General features: G+C 38.8%; 3 protein-coding genes across 4 annotated transcripts in view; 1 reads left to right on the plus strand and 2 right to left on the minus strand.

The window, feature by feature from the left end:
• LOC143906076 (protein Wnt-7b) overlaps positions 1-14,508 on the plus strand; it is a 54,914-nt gene extending 40,406 nt beyond the window's left edge. For both annotated transcript variants that reach the window (XM_077421866.1, XM_077421865.1), the window contains exons 3-8: positions 9,057-9,171; positions 9,254-9,325; positions 9,474-9,561; positions 12,669-12,848; positions 13,007-13,328; positions 13,501-14,508. In XM_077421866.1, the coding sequence (XP_077277992.1) occupies positions 9,057-9,171; positions 9,254-9,325; positions 9,474-9,561; positions 12,669-12,848; positions 13,007-13,328; positions 13,501-13,652 (929 nt within the window). In that variant the 3' untranslated portion in view covers positions 13,653-14,508. The remainder of the gene's footprint in view (positions 1-9,056; positions 9,172-9,253; positions 9,326-9,473; positions 9,562-12,668; positions 12,849-13,006; positions 13,329-13,500) is intronic.
• Positions 14,509-16,524: 2,016 nt separating this feature from the next.
• Positions 16,525-18,431, minus strand: LOC143905964 (regulator of microtubule dynamics protein 1). The gene is made up of 4 exons (XM_077421645.1): positions 18,028-18,431; positions 17,753-17,944; positions 17,378-17,626; positions 16,525-17,197 (listed from the first exon to the last, which is right to left on the minus strand). Exons 1-4 carry the CDS (start codon positions 18,115-18,117, stop codon positions 16,850-16,852), a joined length of 879 nt encoding a protein of 292 aa, XP_077277771.1. The 5' UTR covers positions 18,118-18,431; the 3' UTR covers positions 16,525-16,849.
• A 517-nt stretch (positions 18,432-18,948) lies between these two features.
• Positions 18,949-23,629, minus strand: Capr (caprin family member). Its single transcript, XM_077421644.1, has 6 exons — positions 23,470-23,629; positions 22,440-22,658; positions 22,006-22,359; positions 21,178-21,933; positions 20,817-21,099; positions 18,949-20,695 (listed from the first exon to the last, which is right to left on the minus strand). Exons 1-6 carry the CDS (start codon positions 23,581-23,583, stop codon positions 20,475-20,477), a joined length of 1,947 nt encoding a protein of 648 aa, XP_077277770.1. The 5' UTR covers positions 23,584-23,629; the 3' UTR covers positions 18,949-20,474.
• Between the last annotated feature and the right edge of the window lie 745 nt (positions 23,630-24,374).

Here is a 24,374-nt window from a genome sequence, read left to right on the forward strand (position 1 = left end):
CCGCTTGCCTACCTTCTTGCCTGCCTGCCTGCCTGCCTGCCTGCCCGCTTGTCTGCCTGCCGGCCTGCGGTTCCTCCCCTGGTGCACAGTTGATGCATTCATTCTCCTGTTCCGCGTCGATGTATACTCATATTGAGCTATATCGCGTCGATGACCGTGCGAAATGGCGCATGTGCCGGGTTCGACACACATACGCACGTATGTACAAGGTAGCGATGGTGCGAGCAATAGAGGGACGAATCCTCCTTCGTGCAAAAAGACGTTCAAAAAGTCAGTCTTTTTACTTTCATTTTGAAGAATACCAATTTTCAAAATTGAAAAATCGATTATCTTTTATCGAGCACTTTATAAAATTATCTTTGCTATTCTAATAAGAGTAATAGGAAAAAAATTGAATATATAATTTCATGGTTTAGATAAACACGTGCGGATGTGTATGCTTTGTAGTGTCGTTATTTTATACATTGATATGTCAATTAACTAACTTTCACAATCGGTAAGATAATACCGAGGGTCCAATATAATTATATCGCGCGGCAACGCGAGTCGATCTATCTCTGTCAACGTTATCTTACCGCTAATTTGCTCGATAGATTGTTTGAGGATTTGCCGGCTTGCAGGAACGTCCACGGGAAGTAAATGCATGTATACATCTACCGTCCAGTAAAATAATTAGATTAGATAATGCGTGCGACTAAAGGAATCACCGAAAGAGAGTCATACTCAAGAATTAACGGTCGAGGCTGTTGCCGCAGCATTTCTCATGATATCCTTCGGTCATTCAGTATTCGTGGAACTGATATTTATATTCAAAATCAAATTATGCACTCGGATCTGTTTAAACTATTACGAGACTGCGATCGATCGTATACTCGTGTTTTGCATCCGACTATTTATAATCTATCAATAACCATCTATAATTTGTTCGTCATTAACAATTTCGGTCGTATACGCGTAGATTTGCAGTAGTCATCGACTATTAGATACTATCGTACAGATAGATACAGATAGACGCGAGATGAATTTCCATGTAAAACATATAAGATGGGAGTCGTTTCCCCATCGTTATCATCCGAGATAGTACTTGGCATTGATTTATATCTGCCGAAGGCAAAGGAGCGAAGATGCGGCGGGATGACGAACGGGATCGATATAATTCAGTGTATTTTAGTGTAGAAAAGTGCCAACGGCAACCGGCACGGCGCCGCGGCGCGGCGCGGCGGATCCCGGTATGGATTGAGTTATGGACCGGTGCGCTGGGGTGCTCGCTCTCGAGTCCCCAGAGGCTCTCACCGTCTGTGGATATAAGATCTCTTTAAACCCCGTATAAAAATAAACTAGTTAATAAATTAATATATCGCCGGCCCGTATCTCTTTCCCCGTTGACCGCTGCCGTATGGACAAGTGCCTCTGCGAAAATCGCCAACGAGTCGACCGGGGCCATTAATAATGATGCGCAAGTGAGCGGAGAGAAAGAGATAGGGAGAAAGAAAGAGGGAGAGGGAGGGAAGCGAGACGATGAACTCGCACAGATTGTCGTTGCTGCCCTTCTTATTAAGATGTAACCGGTCATCGGGAACGGTGTGCGATAAGTACCTTCCAAGAAAACGCTCGAAGAGTGGCGGTTATAAGATTATTTTTTTCGGCTTCTCCGATAACAGGTACTCGATCTTCACGAGTTTCGCGCGGTTTGTAATAACAAGCGCGATGATACCTCGCTCGTTTACAATGTCACGCGAACGTCGTGTGTAATTCTATGCGCGAGTCTGCAGAGCCTCGAAGCAATATGTGCAAGGGGGGTTTAACCTTCAACCTCGACACGGCGAGTTTGCATAATTCAACGTCGCAATTGGTTGTTATATATTCAATCCTATATTCTGTACCAATTTCGCTGTTCGAATTTAATAATTCTAATTCCGAAATTAAAATTAGATGAAACTTATGTACAATCATTGATTTAAAAATATTTTCTGATGTTAATTTTGTATTAACGTAATCTTTTTTCATATATAAAATTTGACGAAATGGAGTTTGTGAGATGTGACAGAATTACAGGTTCAAATTTAAATTTACTATCGCGAAACGCTACATAGCGAAATGTTGCAAAGCAGACAGAAGGCCTTATTTTGCGAGATTACATGTAATGTACCTGGTTACACATGACATCGCGAGAGTCTTACACTACGCTACATCGCCACCACACGTACACACGAACAGCCGTAAATCATCAGTTTAACGTAACGAACACTATAAACGAGATACAGTCACGGATCTCCTGACTGACTCTGGATACTAGATGCGACCCCCCGTTGTTACGGCTCGCATGAGTACGAGTGTCGTACATATAATATGACGTGTTAAGTACATTGTACGACTACACAAACAGGAATCTTGATCAACGTTATCATATCTGCCACGCACTCGACGGAAATCTGACAGATTTTGAAGTAGAATCGCTTTTGTTTATGTTCACAAATTATATAATTTTCTTTTCATCACGGAACTAAAAAAGACTGGCAAAATTAATCAGAATATTTAACATACAATGATGGATTTAAAGCTAAAAATTAAAAAAGTAATATTTGATTTTGCTGATTATTATTTACTTAATAATTGTAATTTAAGAAAGAGCAAATAATTGTTGCAAAACAATTTTGCAATCTTTCGAAGCTTAAGAAATTTAATTTTAAAATTTTATTAATAAATCTTTAAAACGTGAATTGCTAATGTATGAAAAAAAGTCGTGCATAATTATTTGTTTGGATCAGTCGAGAAAAATCAATTCTGTCTCATTAAGAAACAAGATTTCTCTCCGAGAAGAAACAACTGTGAAGACATCTCGAAGTGGATTTGAATGCAAATTCAACGGTCAGATTCAGATCGGACAAATATTAGGTGGAGATGTGTGTCTTAATTATAGTAATTTGATAATTATCTTGCACTAACTGATCGAGTTTAACTTATCGGCAGAATAAGAATCGTGCGCGTCCTTATTAAAATTTTAACAAATTACATCTGACATTATTGCTGGTTTTGCATAAAAAGTCATAATTGCAGAAACTAAATCGCAACCACGTGCAATTTGTTAAAATCGAATAAATCGTTCGTTAATTACAAACTCATCTTAAAATCTTAAAATTATTTATATCATTGCGCCGATGTGTGTGTGTGTGTGTGTGTGTGTGTGTGTGTCATTAACGCATTTTTCGTCATCGTACCTCACCAATCTACGACTTTTAAAATTGCAGCTAATTTTATAGTATCGTGCATATATATTTTTTTTCGGGTGTTTTCTTTACAAACATTTGCACAGAAAAGATATCCTTATACTGTAAATTCGACTAAAAAATAAATACCTATATGTATCTTGTTTTCCCTTCTGTTGTCAAAAGTAGCAAGATTATTTCAATGCAAAATACATGACGTGCGATTTCGTATCACATAATTATAATCGTTAATTGTTCGATCGCCATATTTTTTTGGCTAATTATCATGCTGATCAATCTTAACGAAAACATGAACGGATTGCAGTTAAAATCACGCCACAAATCTTTTTGTCGTACACAAAAAAAGATGGTCACCCTACTTTAATCCAGCCACTCGGCAGCAGTTTATGATGATTGAGCGATGATTATTCATTGAACCGGTACGGGCGAGTCGTTTCAAATTATAAAAGGACGGGAGGACACGGCGGTAAGAGTCGGCTCCACTTTCTTACCCGTAGCAAGGAGAGGTAAAACGCGTGATGCTTTTTGTCCTGTCTTGGTTCATCCGTCGTGACGCACAAAAGGAGAAAAGCTTTCTGCTCGCGTGCGTTACTTTCACGCCAGCGTGAAGGAGAGAAAGCGCACGAGCTTTAAGATATTCCACCCTACTCACTATCATCGCGCAGTTTGATCTCATGAATAACTTGACACTCCCCCCCCCTCTCTCTCTCTCTCTCTTTTTTTTCTCTCTCTTTGGGGCATAAACTTTTATATAGACGTTAAAATAGGAATAAAATTCAACAAATAAAATTTAATCACAACATATAATTAGAAATCTTTTGAGATTTGCGTGAGATCGCAAATGCATTCTGATCCGTAAGGATTATATATGCAATCTCTTTTTTTTTAGACATATAACTTACATACTGAAAACTGAATCGTTATTTAATTTCATTTATAATTTACTAGTACATCATTAATTACTATTACGTTCTCTCTTGTTGATCTAAATTCCGACGAAAGCTCAAACCTTCATCAATAAATCAAATTTTCTACGATCACGCAAAAATTCTTACGGTAACTTAAATTTTGTTCGTCAATGATCGATAAGTTTTTTCCGGAAAAGAAAAAGAAGCTTCCTACTACTCTCATTATGTCCAGATTGACTTCATTCTTAACGCTTCCCCTCAATTTCTATTTTTTCAATAGCTCAATATCATAAGCATAATATAAATAGCTAAGCATGAAACACGTAGTCTGAACAATACGTAGAAAGAAAAATATAACAAAAGTATAAAAGCATAAAGAGGTATTTAGGATCATCTTTCTTTAACACAAAAGAAAAATGGGAAAGAAAAATGAAAAAGACAGAAAGGTCTTCAAGATCTTCCTCTAAAGCATTGTCAGCGTGACTATTTATAATATGCTCACGCATAAAGTAATAATTTCGTTCTGCTCATGCACACAATGATATATTTTCATTCTGCATGCGTGACTAAATGGAAAATATGAAATAGTGATGAAGTAGTGCAGGAGAACGCGGAGATTCGAATGGTTTCTTAAGAACACAAATACTCAGAACAGGGATTTTAAGAATAGAAAAGTTTCTTGTGGCGAGAATCTTCGATTCTCTCTTCGACTAAAACCAGAATAACTTATTCTTAATTTGTTCGCCAATTCGACGCGCTTTGTCGGTAGTATCTACTCCTTTTCTAATAGCATATACCTAACCGAAAAATAGAACAACTGAAAACAAAGTTGGAAAAAGAGAAATCGCGCGTTGTGATTCGGCGATAACGTTTATACTCGGACAAAATGTATCTATCATGTAAACAGATAATATTCCCAAAAAAAGGACCTCTATAAACGATATATCTACAATCTTTCCTCTAAATCGCACCCGAGATCGCGAAGATCTTGATTAACGTGTACCCTTAACGATATCTAAAAGCGAGTTGCGCGCAATTTTTATCAAATCACACTTCAAACTACATCTTAAATAATCAAATAACGTATATCTTTCGATTGAATAGTACACGTATATAAAACTACGCTCTCGTAGATCAATGCAACGAAACGACGTTTCATTCATTTTGAAAATCAATGATGCTCACCATCGATATAGGTCGCGTGGGCGAGTTCAGCGAATGATCTGTCCTCCCGTGATAAACGCCGCAGGCAAATAAGGATTCCCTGTACACAAATGATCACGACAAGGGAGACATGGATACGAGAACTTTTAACCTCGGTACGACGAGCGAGAGAAAACATACGTTATACGTGCGTGTATAAATACATATATGTAACACACATGCATACGTGCTAGCGGACAAATTTTTTTTTTTCGCGGCGAAATAAAGATCTCGTCCGACATAAGAAGGGTACAAGGAGGAAACACCGTCGTGGTGGCCGTACACGTCCGTTCACCAAGGTGGTAACTCTCTTATCGTCCACCCACCGAGAGTTTATAGTATACATCTTGTATACATCTCACACGCGTAAAGAGTTAAAACCAGAAATCCGAGCTGGAATAGTATTTCAATTCGATTGCGGTCTAATAAAACATTTAATAATTGTTTTGCTGTAGGTTTTTTTTTATCGATGAAGAAAATTGAAACCGCTTAAATTATAGTTTCTTTGGTTACACAATTATGGTTCTTACATAATTATTTTTTCACAATTATTTTTTTGCAACGAGACATGCATCGTCGAGAGAATCTCGTTCCATACATTTTGAAATGGGCGAAAAAATGTGTCTTTCTGGTTGAGAATCAAATCATTTTCTCGTCCCCTTTCATCGCGAGAGATAACGAGTCATCAGGATATCACCTTGATGATGCGCGGTAATACCGTACGGATACACGCGAAATACTTTATTGCCTGACACGATATGATCGGGCTCGTTATCTTTAATAAGATCGACTCACATAAAATCGCGGAGAATATAATAACGGAGTGTCGGGCAAGAACGTCGGGCTTCCTGCCATTGGACAATGTAAGCCTTGTGGGTGAATGCGTGACGCATAGCCATTTGAGATCCACTGACATCAATGTGTTCCACCGTCGTGCAAGAAGTAAGATGCGAAATTTAACCCTTGTCAGGATCATTTCGTGCAAGTTTTAATGCCGGCGGCGTATTAACTCGAGATTCGCGCCTTAATTAAGGTTCCGTTTAAATAGTCCGATTCCACGTCTCACGTAGAATCGCAACGGCCGGCCGCGGCCTGCCTGTCCACTATTGATGCATGGGACTTAAATATTTTTTAATTGTTTATTAACAAATGATACTCGTCTCGTCAGATCATGAGTTGACCAACGATAGATAAGTACCTATCGTTTCTCTTATTGTCAGACGGATGTGTAAAATTACACATAGTAAAATTAAACAAATATATATATATCTTTAGTTTTAGTAAAACTTGGATAGGATATTCTGCACATATTCTAAGGTGTGCCAATTAAAATAAAATAAAAATACAAACACTTTTTTCAATTACTTTATAACGAGATATAAAATGAGTGCACCGTCGGTTAAAAACTATATATATATATATGCAAGCTGATACGTATAACGTTTATAGCCTTGCATTAATAATAATATCTCTGATCGATAAATGACCATCGCTAAGAAATGAATAATACGATAAACGAAGGATCGCGATGAGATCAACTACACACTCATTATTAAATTTGAGTACGCGTCGCACCATCACCGTAAATAATCGCCCACGTTCGGTGACGCGGTAGCTTATAAATTTCGCGTGGCTATTACGCGAGTCACTTAAAATGCAATGATATAAATTAAAAGATCGCCGGTATAACGATCGATCACGGACCCATTCCTCTTGCGACTTCGCGCTGTTCTCTTCTTTTTTACCTCCGTCATTTAAATAATGACTATCAATTTGCGAGATATCGTCCTTTACTTTCATTTTAATTTACGAAATATATATTACAAAACAATTAAATCCAATCAAAATTTTGGAATGTAAAGTCGGGTGCAAATAACGAACATATTCTTCGGCTTTTTGTACGGAAATCAGCGCGGTCGTTTGAACGAGGATCAATTTTAACAAGAACATTATTCCACATCGCAAGAAGATAATCTATTCTCGTTTTACTTGCCGCTCCGCAATATTTTCAGACGTTAATATAAGTACACGGATAATGTAACACACAAATACACGCATGTACATGGAACTACATGCGTATAATACACATATACGTCGCAAATAGATTGAGGCCTACTCTCGCCATTGCCCGTTCGGCAGTGAACAACGACTCTTCGGTATCGCCGTGGCATGAGCCGGGCCCTAATATGGAAGCCGTGCTCATTTGGTGCGTTCACGTTTTACAGCTGAAATGAATTTATGGAAAGGACACCTCTCTTCGTCCATCGGAGCGTGGAGCGGGAAAGAAAGAGCGAGAGAGGAGCTGCCGCGACGCGGCAACGCCAACGAAACGATAAATTTACCCCTTACCAGCTCCTCTGACGCTAAATAGATGCCCGCGCTGCCGTCCTTTGACATAAACGCTCAGCATAAATTCATCAACCTTTTGACCGATGGTGTTCGTTGGTGTCTCCGCTCACAATCAGCTTTCCTCACGACGCGTCCCAGAGCGCCGCGCCGCTCGCGAGGAACACAATGCTTGGATAATGCCTTTGCAAACGCGGGTACGCGACAATCTCTCACAAATCGCTCAAATCTTTCTTAATATTTCCTCGATCTTTTATTTAATGAAACAAGATACAGACCAAGTTCAAAAGCAATGGAACATCCAAAAATTTGAATCTAAAGAAATCGACCAAATGGAATAATATTCACAATAAACTCTTCATCTCTGAGGAAACATGCTCTACCCTGTTATATTCTTATAGATATCTAAAGATGATAGAAACTGAATGGTGCAAAAAATGATGCAAAAATCTACAGTATTGTTACCGCAATTTTACGAGAGAAGCGTAAACGCGCTTATTGTCTTACCATATTCATCGCAATAGTAATGCAATAACGATTTACCTTAATAGCACAATTCAATAAAGCAATTGATTCCCAAAGGTTCGAAAAAAAAAAGTATCTTTATAGCCAATAATGGGCAAATGTATATATATACATACATATATATATATATATATATATATATATATATATATATATAGAGCTCTCCTTCAACGAGTAAAGATTTTAACTGATTCCACATGAGAGATTATCGCCGGTCCTGGCAAACGCTGACAAACGATTTAAAGCTGGACGAGTTTGATGACGATAGAGTGAAACGCCAACCGGCTCGGACAGATTCGTGACAGAGCGGCGCGTAGGTGTCGACTGTGATAATGGAGTGAAAAATGAGCATCGTGAGAAAACGGACGTACGATAATTCATTCGACACGGTAAACGAGCTGAGAGCATGGCGTAATTAATTGCGTTCGCGCTTTGCGCGCATCGTGCGATGGCGAGCGTCTAGTTGTAGTAAATTTGCGCGATGGAAATACTTGACAAGGCAACGTCCGTTTGAATGTGCCTGCTGTCGTGAAAACTCGAGTTTCGGTATACAGTCGACGTGCAAATTAAATTTGCACGCAAATTGAAATGAACACCACGGTTCATATATATGAAGCCTTCAGACACGTTAAATTATTATATATATATATTTTTTTCAAATTTTATTAAAATAAGGCTATATAAATGTATATTAAAAATAAATAAGAAACACAATCAATTTGAATTTTTATGACTTCTCAAATTTGCTTTGTCTTTTCAACTTCCCTTGCATAAGAATTAAATTCGACCCTCTAATTTATATAATGGGATAAAAAAGTAAGAAAATTTGACTTTTTTTTATTTGCAGGTAGCAGAGAGGCGGCTTTCACATACGCGATAAGCTCGGCCGGCGTCACGTACGCGGTGACCGCAGCTTGCAGCCGTGGCAACATCACAGCTTGCGGTTGTGAACCGGCTGTAAGGTAGCTATATATAAATCCCGCGGCATTTCGCGCACAGCACGCAACGTGTTAATTATTATCGATTAATATCGCGTTTTTGTAGGACGAGGAAGGAATTACCGCCGAACGGTTGGGAGTGGGGCGGCTGCAGCGCCGACGTCACGTACGGGATGAGGTAATTAAGCTGATAGTTAATTAATTTGCACTATCGGTTCTCGTAGCTTCTTACGCCAGCTTGCTCGCGATGGCGCGGCGCGGATACCTCACAAGTACGGCGAACGCTAAAATACGCACAAATTTTAATATTATAAATTTAATGTTAGGTTCGCGCGTAGGTTTCTGGATGCGAGGGAGATCGAAGGTGACGCTCGGAGCCTGATGAACCTTCACAATAATAAAGCCGGAAGAAAGGTAAGCGCATTAATTAATATAGTATAGCGTTCTTCGTGCATGTTTATCTTCATGATTATTATTAAAAAAAAAAGATGATAACTTTCTTATGAGAGAAGCCCAGACGCGGGGCTTCACAGGTCATAAAATATGCGTCAGCAGAAAGTCACACTATGTAATGAGCACCATAATTGCCGTGAAGAAATACTAATTACTGTAACTCGTAAGAGAAATCGTTTAACGCGAAGATTAAGCTCGCCGCCGACATTTGACGACGGCACGGCACTTCGCCATTTCTCAATCACCATGCCGTGCGGTTATATTACATGAGATTCTACGATTATATAATAGCGTATATTGTACAAAAGGTATGCAATATAATTTAAAAGGTCACACTGCCGTTCCCCTAAAATTTAATTTGCTTCGTATGTCTAAATATTTACGCTTGCAAACTGATCGCATGCTACGAAGCTACTGATTTCCTGAAGATACAGTCACTCTTCTGTATTTTTAGCGTGTCGGAACAACTTGCCTAATCTTGACATTCTTTTTTTATCACTCTAATTGCAATGATATGCGAAATATTTTATCTCATTCGTGTTCTCATTCTACATATGATTATGTCGTAACGTGGCTGTGAAAAATTAGTAAACGAGCATTATAGTTTAAAGAATTATAATATTATGGAGATAATATATACTAAGGATAGGGATGTCAAGGTGCGTTCAGCCCGTTAATTTTGTAATATTTTGTATTGGAAAATCGTTATAGAAATTCAACCTGACATGTTAACTAGTGCGAAGACCGTGGGTAACGGATTAGATCGGATAACAGGGTGATAATATCGATAATGAGGCGCGTCCATCGCTCATCAAGTCTATGCAAATCAGACATTATCAATTTTGATTTATCGCCCAATAACCTACGCGGGAAGCCAATTATACCGAAGAAGACAATGTCGTTCTGCGATTCGCGTAGACGCTTAAACTCGCTTTCCGTATCTAGATGTCTTAATGTTCTGTCTATGGTAATGTCCAATTTTTATTTTGAGAAAGAAAAAGAAAGAAAGGTGGAGACAGAAGGGAAGGGAAAGAAAAGAAGAGAGAAAGAGAATGGCAAAAAATTACTGCTGCACGTAGAATTAAAATTATTCTCCCCGATCTAATCTACGACCCTTTTTTTATATCATTATGCTCGCGCAGCAAGGTTGATGATCGAAAACGAGGGGAAACGAGTGTGAGAAACAATTGCGTTATGCCCGAAGGTGAGGCGCGGCGGCGAGGGCGGCGCGCCTTAATTGGGGAAAGTTCGTCCCGAGCTTTCGTCTACCTCGATTGGCCCTTATTACAAGCGGGCAATAAAAACTCGCTGTTGATCTGCGTACGTGTACGTATACGCGCGCGTACGTGTATTCCCGGAGGTAATGATTTATTCTTAACGTTGATCGCCCCGGCGCGCTACATATTTTATGCCTTGAGGATTTTTTTAAACCTCCTCCGTATGTGGCACCGGCCGCGGTGCGCTCGGAATAATTCGAAATGTTAAACCAGTTTCATGTGCGTACGGCGTCGTGTCCGCGCCGTCCGCGGCCGGCGCACAATGAAGGGTCCCCATCGAGAATCGAGCGTGCGTAGGATTTTGCAGATGAACATTCGATACGATTACAACCGTTTAAGATCACCCTCGAGTTAATCGAAATGCATCTCCCGCGCCAGTGGCGTGGCGACGCGAAATCCGCGCGCTGCAATTATTTCAAACGAACATCGTAATTGTTCGCAAACGCGAGAACGAGTGGCTTGCAACAATTCGAACAGTCGTGCAAATCTATGAAGAGTAGTACACAAACGAATGCTCTTATTCTTAACATCGGAGTTAAAAAGAGAGATTTAGCGCTTTAATTTCTAATAAATATTTTTCTACAGTTTTTTATTTTCAATCATTCCACTACGTGAAATGAAAATGCTTTGGCTATACCCAAAATGACTGTGACAAATAATCATAACATGTCCATTTTACGCATGGCCAAGTGAAAAATATAAATCAGCGAAACGGTAAAAGAAAGCTAGGACAGTAAAAGAAAGTTAAGAACACGGAAATTAAGAAGAATGAGGAGATTGTATGTGTGTGTGTGTGTGTGTGTGTGTGTGTGTTTAAAGGTAGTAATAATCTGCGACAAAACCCAGGTTTGATTCTCAACAGATTAAAGGAAATTTAAATGAAAACATTAATCTAACTATGATTAGAGCAAGCAAATGAGAATTCAAAAAATTAATTTAAAAAATTATATATATTATGTATAAAGCGACGTACAGTACCTCCCTATATTATAGGAATAGATATCCCATAATAAAGATCTTTTTAAGAATACTAGGAATATAAAAGTGCTAAAACTTGAAACTCTAATTATAAGAACAAAAAGATTTAATTATTTAATTATATAATTATTTTAACTTGTATTATGTGTATAACGTGCATTACGCGTACAGTCATAGGTTCTTTTACACTTCTGAATGTGATAAAAAATATTTTGAAAAATATTGCACACAAGGTGGCTAATTAAAGCAATTGAATTATGTACAATATTATGACAGTCGAAGCTCTACGCCATTGATCTCTTCGTAATGGATCCGTGTGTATCGTTTGAAAATGATTCAAGCATCGGGCGATGCATTCATTCTCATCGGGCGCATTGTAAGTTTTTGTTTTCGTTCTCGTTCTCGTTCTCCGACCAAAAAGGCTCCAGTCGCATGTGTAGATTTGAAATTTGCATATAGGATACGCGTGTATAATGCAAGGAACAAATCGGTGTACGTTTTATTAAGCGCACGGGTGTAAGCTGCAATCTGTTTCGATATGATGTATAAACGCATTTCGATATTCTATACAAGTCTCTGTCATATATTTGGACTTGTGAAATCAATACGAAAAATAGTAGAGATATTTCTCTGCTGAAGAAAACAAATTACTCTTTATGTAATCTGTGAATAAGGTTTTATTTTTTAATATTATACTGCATCTCGTTCGAAATTAATCAATATAAAATTGAATATATCAACTGTCAGACGATAATGAAGGGAATGTGTAAAACCACGTATAATTATATTATTTGTAACGTTTTATCTTTTCAGATAGTTAAGGCTCTTTTGCAAACGGAATGCAAGTGTCACGGTGTATCTGGATCTTGCACTGTGAGAACGTGTTGGCGAACGTTGCCCAGTTTTCGTCAGATCGGCGATGCGCTTATGAAAAAATATTACAGGGCTAGACCCGTTATCGCCATTACACCGCCTCCCCCACCCACAGTTCAGGTAATTTCTTCTATGAGTGTCTCTATTACGATTATTTAAGATACGATACGCTCATTATATAAATCAGACATTCAATGATCGTTTGGTTTAACAGTGCTCCCGTTGCTATTTTCGAAATTTAAAGCAAATAATTTTACGTGGCTGATGATAACTTTCAGACACTGGACGCAATGTCGCATTCAATGTTGCCGGAAATGGTGCCCATATTGGGAAACGACGCCAAAACTCAGGGCAAGCCGAACGATTTCGCCAAGCCGCGGCACAATCGACAGCCGCTGTTGAAGAAAACCGGCAAGTCCAGGAGGCCGCATTTGGTCCTGAAAAGGACGAAGGTCACCGGTGGACCGAGTATAGGCCTGAAGAGAATTCCAAAAAGGAGCGAGCTAGTTTTTCTTCAACCCTCCCCCAATTACTGTGAGCCAGATTTGACGCAAGGCAGCCTCGGCACGCAGGGCAGATATTGCAATCGTACTAGCAAAGGTGAGAGAAAGCTTGCCGTATCGGATCTTTGATGTAATGTATTGTTTTTATCTCGATATTTAATTTAATTATCGAACGATGAGACTTGAAAATTAATTCTTCGATAATTCGTCGATAAGACCGTTTCTTTTTCTCGCGCTCACAAGAATTTTTTTTTTTTGTTTTTTTTTAGGAACCGATGGATGCGATTTAATGTGCTGCGGTCGCGGCTACAACACACATCAATTCACGAGAACCTGGCAGTGCAGATGCAAGTTTCACTGGTGCTGCCGCGTACACTGCGAGACTTGCATGGAGCGTACTGAGGAATACACATGCAAATAATACTGTCGTCGACGTACAACGTGTATATAGATTTGCGAAATAGTACGTGTAATTATAAACGGTAGACCTTATCTCCAAGAACGGAAGGAACGACTTGACGCACGTGAAACGTTAACATCACACGTCATTGCGAAAGCAAAACTATACAGGGGTATCATAATTTTCATAATTATATTGTACAATATGTTTCTCTCGATAATGTTGAAGTCGATAGGGAATATCTTTGTAATTTCTTCGGGCCCTTTAAAAATTTCGGGTCGCATGTAGACTTTTATGATATTTAAACATTGGATATATTAAAGTGATCAAAGCCTAAAATGTGAAAGCGTAAAAATGGGGCGCGTAAATATCGTCTTATTACGCTAACTTCGAATCCTGAGAGCATCGCACCTCGCACCCTATTTCACCTCGCTATTACTTTCTATTCTGCATTTAGGGACGGGATTAAGTTCAATACGTATTTATGAAACTTTTAGTCAATTCAATGTCTAAATATCGTTTCATCAGGTAATATAAGATAATTAAAAAAAAAAAAGTAATATCGAGTTTTTTGTAATAATTATAGATGCATTTCAAGTAACTGTAAGAAACGTTATCCAATCAAGTACCCAACAATTAATGTCGATATTATCCGAAATGTATTTGAACCTTTTATACGTAATATCTCTCTCGATACCGTCTAGAACGTATTCAAATCTTTCGAAAACGTACTGATATTGTCCCATCAAGTATATAATATCAGCGTCTCATACCCACATATATATGCACCTTTCTCCGACAATATAAATTATTTATCATTAGAAGTAAGTAGTGTAATGCGGAAACTATCGTACAACAAATAAAATTCTGTAACATTTACGAGTCTTTTTATTTCGATATGCTTGTAACATTTGTTTCTCGCTACTTACTCAATCGTAATCGGCATTCTTTGCTTTTATAAATAATAAAATACTTTCTATCTTTCATATAAAATAATAAATCTTTGGAAATCTGACAAAAAATGAGAAACTTTTGTAGTATATACTGACACAACGTGAATAGTATTTTAGTTCGTCCTTGATCAAAGCAATTTTTTTATAGTGTAATTTAGTCAGAATTATTTTCATAATCTTATCCAAAAAATTGTAGAATTATTAAAAATAAAACCAACAGTTTTATTTTATCATTTCCGATTTCAAGTTGTCCGAATCATTAATTAAGCATATTCTATAGCTAAAAAAAAAAATATTTTTTACTTGTCTCTTTACTTATTCTTAATATAATAAAGAGATTTGCAGTACGTTTCAAAGGGTTTGTGCTTTTTGTAATTATTATTTAATTATGTACATAAAAATGTGACTCAAACAAATGATCTGGCTATAAATGCAGATCGATCGAGAACGCATCGATAATTGCAATAAGCTCTGTTTTATGAGCTCTGCGCGTGTGTATTTTTGCACGCACAACGAATCAATATTACATATCATTCATTTGCTTCAACAATGACATAATAAAAAAATAAAACGTTTCCCAGAAAATAAATTTGAATGTTTAAGTCATTAAAATTGTTTAATATTGTTTTTAAATGTAATTTTAGTGTAACAATTGATTCTTTTGCAGACAATTAAAAAATGGCAAATTTTGAGTATAGTGTCGTTGCTGTAGCAAATAAGCGATACATTCCAGGCCAATCTGTCTATTTCAAGGACCTGCTAAATGTATCTCACTGCATGTATTCATACAAATCCATTAACGTTACAATAGAGAAATCGACTCACCGATACGATGCCCTGTCAATGCACCTGCCAATGAACCTGACGCCTCCCAAAAGTCCCAGGCCTCGTCCTCGTCTCAAATCTCGTCGCCGCACCCTCACGAAACTGTATTCATACGAAATCCATTAGTCTCGCCGTAAGTTAATACAATAGAGAAATTTACTCACCGATATACGATGCCCTGCGAATGAACCTGACGCCTCTCAGAAGTCCCCTAGGCCTCGTCCTCGTGTCCTCCGTCTCATGTCCCGTCGCCGCGCACTCGCGGAAACGCGACCGAGAGCGAACCAATTGTCACTATATACGACGATCGCGACATATTATCCGGCACTCCCGCGAGACGAAACGATCCGACGTTATCGCGGCGTTCTTCCATCGTTCAAAATCCGGCTACGCGCCCGAGACATTCGATCGACGCCAACTTCGTACCGACGCCGCGCGACGGCTATACAACGCGAGTCGAATCAGAAGCCAAATGAACCACATTGAATCGAGCGGACCGTCCGAAAATGTACTCGAGACACGCTTACGCGACGTAACTCGAGAACTAAATGCCGCGAGATGCAGACGCGATTAAACGGTCGACGCATCACTGCGCTCGGTTACTTAAATCGCACGATCTCACGTACTTCGTCACGTAAATCGCACGACCCGATGACTTCGCGCTTGCGACCTGCGACGCGGCGAACGGCGAAAGATGGCCGAAGGTGGCTGAAGTCAGCTGAAGTATAGGGCGCGTTCAAACAGCCAGCCTGTTCGCCGAGCGGCTGAATGTGATTGGTTGGCGCCACAGAACCAATCATATCCGATCGCGCCGCAAAACAAAATCTTAGCATATTTATGAGACACACTCATGCATAGCAATTTCAAATAATTGATTGTAGAATTAATATAATTGATATAATCATTGTTTCATAACATTTATTAACTTTTCATAAATTTTTATACATTGTATTATTGTGGTCCCCGCGTAAAAATCGTAAATATGTAAAAAAATGTTCAATCGATCGTTGAGATACAATATGTAACGCCATCTTTATGATTCGACACACACGCGCACAGCAATTTCTTTAATTGATTGGATTGTAGAATAAATATAATATAATCGTGACATAATCGTTGGCCCATCACAATTTATTAACTTTTCATATATTTATATACATATACAATATACATATATCATATGTGGTCCCTGCGTAAAAAATACTTTAAACATATATGTACATATGAATGTACATATGGATAAATATGTCAATTATATTATTACTGTCATGGTAGCATTTTAACATTTTAGTATCGCAATTTATTAATCGCAAACATTTAGTGATCGCAATATTATGCTAAAATTATTTCTTAAATAACAAAAATGTTGAAACAACCAAATAATTTTATCTCACATAAGAGAATGCAGTTTATAAAGATATTTATCCCCCCGCATCGTTTTTACATACTATTTAATATTTTTTGTGCTTCCTGCCTTGCCTTCTGATCTTCGTCATCCCTCGCCGGAAATTCAGCTGCTTTTTTCAAATACTTTTTCGCATCTTCCTTACGATTCAATTTCAAATATGTCTTTCCTAACATTAGTAAATTGCGACTGTAAAAATTTGGATCAGCTTTCTCGGCTTTCTCGTAATACATCAACGCTTCTTCAAAGGACGAAGTTGGTGGTTCCCCAAATATGAAGGACGCTAATTTTCGTTGATACCATGTCAGATTCGAAACCTCATAGCACCAGCATCCGAGCTGGTAAAACAGCATTGCGTCATCAGGTTTTAATTCCAACGCTCTCTACAATATAAATTATAACAATAACAATGATTTGAGATGATTGTAGTAATCATTACCGTTATAATTTGTAGGATCATTTTCATACACACTTTTACATTATTTATAAAATATAATATATCATTATTTTTTAATTGCGAATTAAAATCCATAATCAGATTAATTATTTGTCAAATATCTTACCATGATATGTTTCTTGATATTGTACGATTCTTTTATTTGTGCTTTTGTACCTTCCAGGAGACTCTTATAATGGAGAAACGCAGACATCCATTTGTGTACTGCATAGTGATCTTCTTGAATGTCAAGAGCCGTACGTAACACATCGTATCCTTCATAAGTTAACTTTCGTGCTTCAATGTCGCTAGCCATTTCAAACATTTTATAAATAGCTCTACTTAAGCGCCACAAGATTTCGACATCCTTATTATCCTACAAAAGATATATTAGAGTTATGTATAACTGCACAGCTTATACATTACAATTGTATATATATAAGTGGATATATAGATGTGTTATATGTATATATATATATATTTTTTAGATAATTTGATTTACCTTATATCTTGACAAAAGATCGTATAAACTTCTATAATCTCCCCGATCAAAAAGCGTATCTGCTTTAGTAAGAAGTTCCTCTGTTGTAACTTGGGCTTTGTCCTCATCGTTGTTTTTCACAATCCCTATTCCCATTACAGTAAATGGCGACATTATTGTTATCTTCCTGATAATTTGCACACTATCTTCCGTCTAGAAAAAAATTATCTTGACTTATTGATACTTAAATAATACAGCTATTGCTATACCATATTTTGACAATTGTGTCCCCATACCTTACGTGCTGGATAAGTATTTTTATATTGAACTGCTCTTTGAAGAATTCTACTGGAGTTTGTAGCACGATATAATCTTCGCAGCAGCATCTTGTACTTTAGCTATTGATATCGATTGCAGAACTATTATTTTAGAGAAAGTACAGTTGTACAACAATGAATCGTCAACGCACTGAAACTGATTGCGAGTTTAACCTACGAACCGTTGTAGCCGTTACACCAAAACTATACTTTAATCGCAGTAGATTACAATTCTCCAACATTTTTCTAACATTTATGCTGATCCACGTTAACGTTACGCATGTAAATTTTTATATGTACTCATATATTGTGTGACTATTATGTATATATACTGTCTGCATTTAATGCACACGTCAACCAAAGGGTACATATACCACACGCGCGCGCGCGCGCGCGCGCGCACACACACACACACACACACACACACACACACACACACACACACACACACACACCACGATACGAATGGTGTGTGTATAACCAGCCGCCAGCCGTGTACATATACGTGTTATCAGTTAATGTATGTACTGTAACACGAATCGGTGCAATCGAGGCGGATGACCCAATAAGTGCAAGATAGACATTTAACAGCATACACACACACACACACACACATATGCATCTTCTCTGCATATCATATTGAGGCATTGAGCGTAGCGCGTGTAATGTAGACATGATTATTCTACATCGAACGCATATCTTTGGAAAAATAATATTAATCTATACGCTATCAATACTGTTAATAGTAAACATAATAGTAATAATAAACGTGGATTAAATGTAACATTTCAGCTAGCAAATAGTAATAATACGTATATAAAAACGTATTGAGTATCAGCTAATTTTATTAGATGTAAAAAATAAAATGGTCATAATTTTGGGAATAAATAAGCCGATTAGTGTGGCTGAATTAGATCTTTATTTGGAAGATACACAGGTATTCATAGGATAGTTTAACGTAATCGAGATAGGGGAGGTTGGGGGTGGATAGTGATTAAACACAAATGTACAAACGAAATACAATAAACAGTACTTTTCAGTGTGGTGCGTGGCTTATTGGCGGCGCAGTATAAGAAACATATCATCTTTTTTTCTCTCTCTCTTTCTCTCTCTCTCCTTCTCTTTCTCCCCCTGAATCTAATAATTGTACAATAAACTCGACTTATACGCTAAAGCCTCGCACACTAATCGCTTTTTCCGTTTTAAAAATAATCATGTTTCTTCCCTTTTCGTAATACAAAAAAAATCAGGTAATGCATTACATCGTAAACGAAGACATTGCACCGCAATCTCTTTCGCTTAGCCCGTGGCTATGTGGGCGCGATCATGAAGAATTTTGGAATCATCCAGAAAAAATAGGAGAAGGAGCGATAGCAATTTGAAGCGCACATGTTCACGACATATCACATGGGAAAAAAAAGCCTTTTGTGGATTTTTATGTATCGTGAATCACTTACAGCTCGCAAATTACTGTTTTCTCAATTAATTTTGATTCACGTTTACGCCTCAAATTCAAACAAAAATATCCTTAGCAGTTTAGAAGGCATGGCTCATATCCTCTTCTTTCTGGCATCTTAGAAAATTCCTTTTTAAATGATGCGCAAGACAAAGAGATGGTCGTGCAGATCGCCTATTATATACTTATAATCATCTTAACGTTATTTTTAAATACGTTCTTGTGTAGTCTTTACATGAAATGTTTGTATGAGTTCTCATTTTTTTGTATTTTTTTTATAATAAAATTATTTTTCTAATCTTTGTTAATCAGCTGTTGTTGCCCTGTGAAACCTGCCTTCTGTCATAATACAATAATACTTGCACGGTAGGTTCACACTTCTTAATTTAGTGATTTTTCTTCATATATCACAATGTTACCTCTGCATCTTTTTTTATTAACTTTAATTTTCTCCTCATAATTACAAACACCAAATTCAAATGCAAAGTTTCATTTGTTCAATGTCATATTTAAGAAATATCCTAAGCCGCAAGTCCTCGCAAATGCCAACGCAAGATTTTTCGAATTTTCTTTCATGTCACGCATGACTTTGTATGACACACATCAGATGCAACATTATATTTTGCGCATATACTAATAAACTTTATCTTCTCAAAGATACCTAATACATCTGTGAATACGCGATAGGTAAAAAAAAACCAATGCAGTTAAATCTGCATTTAAAAAACTAACATTTTACTTAATCCACATAATTAATCTCTTTAATATCAAAGTTATTATCGTGTATAATATTTTTAAGCATGCAATACTGCACGGTACCTACTCTTTGAAGTTCCATCTCATATTGCAAATGCATTGTTTCGAGACTTAAGCTTTTTCATAAATAGACAGTTGAATTGTAATCGCAGAGCATCATTACGGTGTGTTTTACTGTGCATTTACGATAGCTATAGCGTTCCTTCTTTCTCCTTTATTGCGTGTGGGGCTTGCCACGTGGTGCATATCCACCACGATTGCTTCCCCTTTGTCCTCTAAATTGTCCGCGACCAACGCGATCGTTGCGCGTACCTCTTGATCCTCCGCCACTGCCTCGCTTGAAGCCGGTATTATATCCGTTATTCCCTTCGTTGTTACCCCAAGCACGTTGCTGATATCCGTTTTGATAGTTACTGTCATTGCGATAGTACGTGCCTGAAAGAAAAATTAATGATATATCTTTTAGCCTTCGAAATTAAAAAATTTATTAACAAATATTGAAAGAAAATATTTTATAGAAAAGTTTTAAAGGACAACTTGAGTGATTTTTTTTTACCTTGTCCTGTGCGTCCATTTTGCTGATAATTTCCCCTGCCTCTGCTATTATAGCTATTAGCGGTCCCTCTTCTGCCTCCCCTTCCTCTGTATCCACCACGTTGGTCAGGCACCCAAGGTTGCTGGGTTTGTTGCGACGCTTGCTGGCAATCTTGAACAGATTGTTGCTGTTGATCGGGCTGATTCCAATCATTGGTCTCGGTCATCTGACACCAATCGATAGATTCATTTTGCTGTTCCAAAGATGAATCAGAAATTTCGTTTTGGCCATTTTCAACCTTCTCCTGGAAAGAAAAAAGAATCCATGAGTTGCCGAAAGTATATGATACAAATCATTTATTAATGTTGGACCAAAATATTACCTCCGTTTGAGTTTCTTGCTGATGCGTTTGCTCATTGAAGTTTTGCATTGGACCTTGCTGCGGTACGTGTGCAGCATTCTGTTGCTGCTGGGGCTGTTGAGGCTGAAAACTAGTCGGGTGTTGCGGGCTATACTGCATATTCGGCTGCTGATGAGAAGGCGGCATCGGAATAGGCGGCGGTGGATTAGGATTCGCGAAACCAGGAATGTGCGATATATCCTGCGGCGGTTGATATATGACCTGCTGAGGTACACCCACAGGCGCATTTGTAAAGTTCTGATTTGTGAAGGTTTGCGAGGGAATGGGCGCACTGGCTGTGGGAGGAATGTGTGATACGATAGGTGCTTGCGACTCCTGTGGATCAAGTTCAGATTCCTGCAAGAAAAAGAAGTTGGGCGTGCCTATGACGTCATTGATACGAGGTGTCGGTGGAGGCTGCTGTTGTTGTTGCTGCTGCTGCTGCTGCTGTGGCGGCTGCGGTTGCGGAACAAAGCTAGTGGCGTTCGTGTAATAAGGAGCGTCGACTGGCGCGGCTGGATGAGGCGGCATGGGTTGCGGGACAACCGATATGGGCCCCGAGACTGGAGCGGCCCCGGAAACAACGGGAAGCGTAGTAACTTGGACTGGAAAATTTGGAATAGGTATCATCGATTCCGGTGGAATGTGCCTGTCATTGCCGTTGCTGTACTCCTCGTTGACCGGTTCCTGTGCCGCTTGCGCACTAGTAATGTTTGTCTCCACCACAGTTTCGGTAATCTGTACAAATATAAACCGATTATACATCAGATTACACATGAGATTATAGATTCCAATATCCTGATTAAATACCTCTTCTATCGGTGCTGCCTCCAAACATTCGCGAACTTGATCGAAATAGCCGCATTGATCGATCTTTGCGATTATCTCCTTCAATTTATTATAAGTAGTGCCGAAAACCTCACGTTGCTTCCCATCCACAATCGCAACGTAATGCTCCGCTACTTTTTGTGCTTGTTGAACAAATGTCAAATCACCTTCCTCGCGCTGATGTTTTATCATCATCTCATTGTACAAACTGTCTAGGTGCTTGAATTCCTCCTCCGACAGTTGTATAGCCCCATTCTTTCCATGAAAGAAGTCGTCTCTAACAGACTCGATGTTTATGCTTGCCAAGACATGCTGAGCAAGTAGCACATCCTTCACCTACGAACAATACCATATTTTCTCAAACTCACGCCCATAATATGTATGCAATAACGTGCAATTTTATTTATAAATCATACTTTTGCAATGTCTTGTTGCGTTCGCTCAAGAGCCTCTCTCCGTGCCAATTTCTTCTGCTGTTTAACCGCATCGTTGGAAATGGCGACGATTTGTTTATACAAGTCCCGCGTATTGTCCAACGTTTGGAGCACCTCGTCATATTTCGCCACCGCTATCTTCTGGTCGGAATTCAATTCCCTTCCATTCTTCTGCAAATCTCTATACGACTCGAGCTTGCCCTAAATTAAAAAGATATATATGTGGAGGATCCGTTCGATTTCTTTCAAAGTAATCGAAACTAATTATCCCATATACACAACATTATATTAAAAATCATGAAAGAAACAATATATTTATATTGTCGAAGTGAAACACGGTTATAAATCGGTAACGCAATATATGAAAATAAAAAGTTTGGACATAGGTACATCAAAGTAGCTGGAACATTCTCGTTTCTATAAGATAAAAGAAATACTCGGACACACACGCACGTACGCACACATGGCAAAATCGCGCGACAAAGCAGCGTCGTCGTATACGTTAGCCGCGATCAAAGTGGGAACCGGGGAATGCCGAACGCCGATCGCGGGCGCTCCGCGTCGAGCAGGATGATTCCGAGCGTTCCGACGCGAGTACAATGGTCGGTGGACGGTGGACGTCGACGTCGGACACGTGGCGGCGTCGCGTCCCGCCAAGGGCGTTGAAAATCGCGTGGCGTCGTGGCCACGAATAAAGGTCTCGTGCACGCACGACCGTACACCGCCATGATACGAGGTTGGCGACCAAGTCGGCGCGTCCGGAGCCCCGAAAAAAAATGCGAAATCGTTAGGCCGCGCGTTATCGCGAATCGCGAATCAGACGCTCGATTCGAGCGGTTAGGCGAACGAAACGATTGCGATACGCGTCGCACGTATTGCCGAAAAATCAAGGCGCGAGCACATGGCATCGAGGGGGGGGATCATGGCGGACCGCGTTGAGGAAAGCCACGGCGACTGACAGATCGACTTTTGTCTGCAATTATGGCCCGAACGGCCGCGACGTTGCGTTTACCTTACGCTTCTCGAGATTCCGTATCTTGTGCTCGATTACGACGATCACTTGGCGTAACGGTTCCACGGTCTCCGTAGAGGCCTGTTTTTCTAGTTTGGGGTTGGCAGAAGGCATCCTTCACGGGCAACAAACACGAACTGGGAAACCGGAATGGAAACCGAGATGAGAACCAAGTCGCAAGTTGGCCGAGGAGCGGGAGGGGGTAAGTGGGACGGCGGAATGGCGGGCCGGACGTTTCCGAATATTGAGGATTCACATGAGCGGCGACGTATATTAAAGGTCTATCCACAGATGTATAGCCCTGTTTGAAGTGAGATGCTCTCCCTCGTTCTCTCTCTTTACTTTATCTCGTTTTTCCCCAAAAAGTTGCTTCCCATTTACACTCAAGTGATCTGACAATGAGTCACTCCAGTTGTGTGAGTATTTTATACTCAGGTAAGATATGTTATTTTGTACTTAAGTATCTGATGCTTATTTTGGTGATAAAGCTATCGCGTAACAATACATCAGGTTTATAGCCTCACTTTTTATGCGAGTCTATCAGATTCATTAAAGCTCATCGGTCTCGATCGATTGTGGATAAAAACTCAGTTGAATCTCACAATTATCAGGATGCAAAAAAAAAAAAACGTTCATTCAATTAACTGAGTTTTTATGACGTTAATACAAGTGAGAATTCTCTGAGTTTTGAAAGTTGAAGAAACTACGCTGTTGAAAAATTGAAATAATTTCGACCAAATTTTAATTAACTTATTAAAATGTAGGTCATTTTCAATTGGCAGAATTCGAGTAGAATTTGTGACTGCATATAATTCACCGTCTTTAATTTAATTTTTCTTTTCTTTGTATCAAACAATAAAAAATTAATATAATTTTACCTGTATTAATAAAATACTAAAGATATT

The sequence above is a fragment of the Temnothorax americanus genome, unplaced genomic scaffold, assembly GCF_048541705.1.
Source record: "Temnothorax americanus isolate GAGA-0224 unplaced genomic scaffold, ASM4854170v1 Scaffold7, whole genome shotgun sequence".
Lineage (NCBI taxonomy): Eukaryota > Metazoa > Arthropoda > Insecta > Hymenoptera > Formicidae > Temnothorax > Temnothorax americanus.

Excerpts from the sequence above, each read along its gene's own strand:
- LOC143905964 (XM_077421645.1), bottom strand. The coding sequence starts at position 18,117 with ATGCTGCTGCGAAGATTATATCGTGCTACAAACTCCAGTAGAATTCTT. Across the intron at positions 17,627-17,752 it reads ATCTTTTGTCAAGATATAAG|GATAATAAGGATGTCGAAAT; the intron begins GTAAATCAAATT and ends TATCTTTTGTAG. Across the intron at positions 17,198-17,377 it reads ATATCAAGAAACATATCATG|AGAGCGTTGGAATTAAAACC; the intron begins GTAAGATATTTG and ends TTTATATTGTAG.
- Capr (XM_077421644.1), bottom strand. The coding sequence starts at position 23,583 with ATGCCTTCTGCCAACCCCAAACTAGAAAAACAGGCCTCTACGGAGACC. Across the intron at positions 22,659-23,469 it reads GGAATCTCGAGAAGCGTAAG|GGCAAGCTCGAGTCGTATAG; the intron begins GTAAACGCAACG and ends TTTTTAATTTAG. Across the intron at positions 22,360-22,439 it reads CGCAACAAGACATTGCAAAA|GTGAAGGATGTGCTACTTGC; the intron begins GTATGATTTATA and ends TATTGTTCGTAG.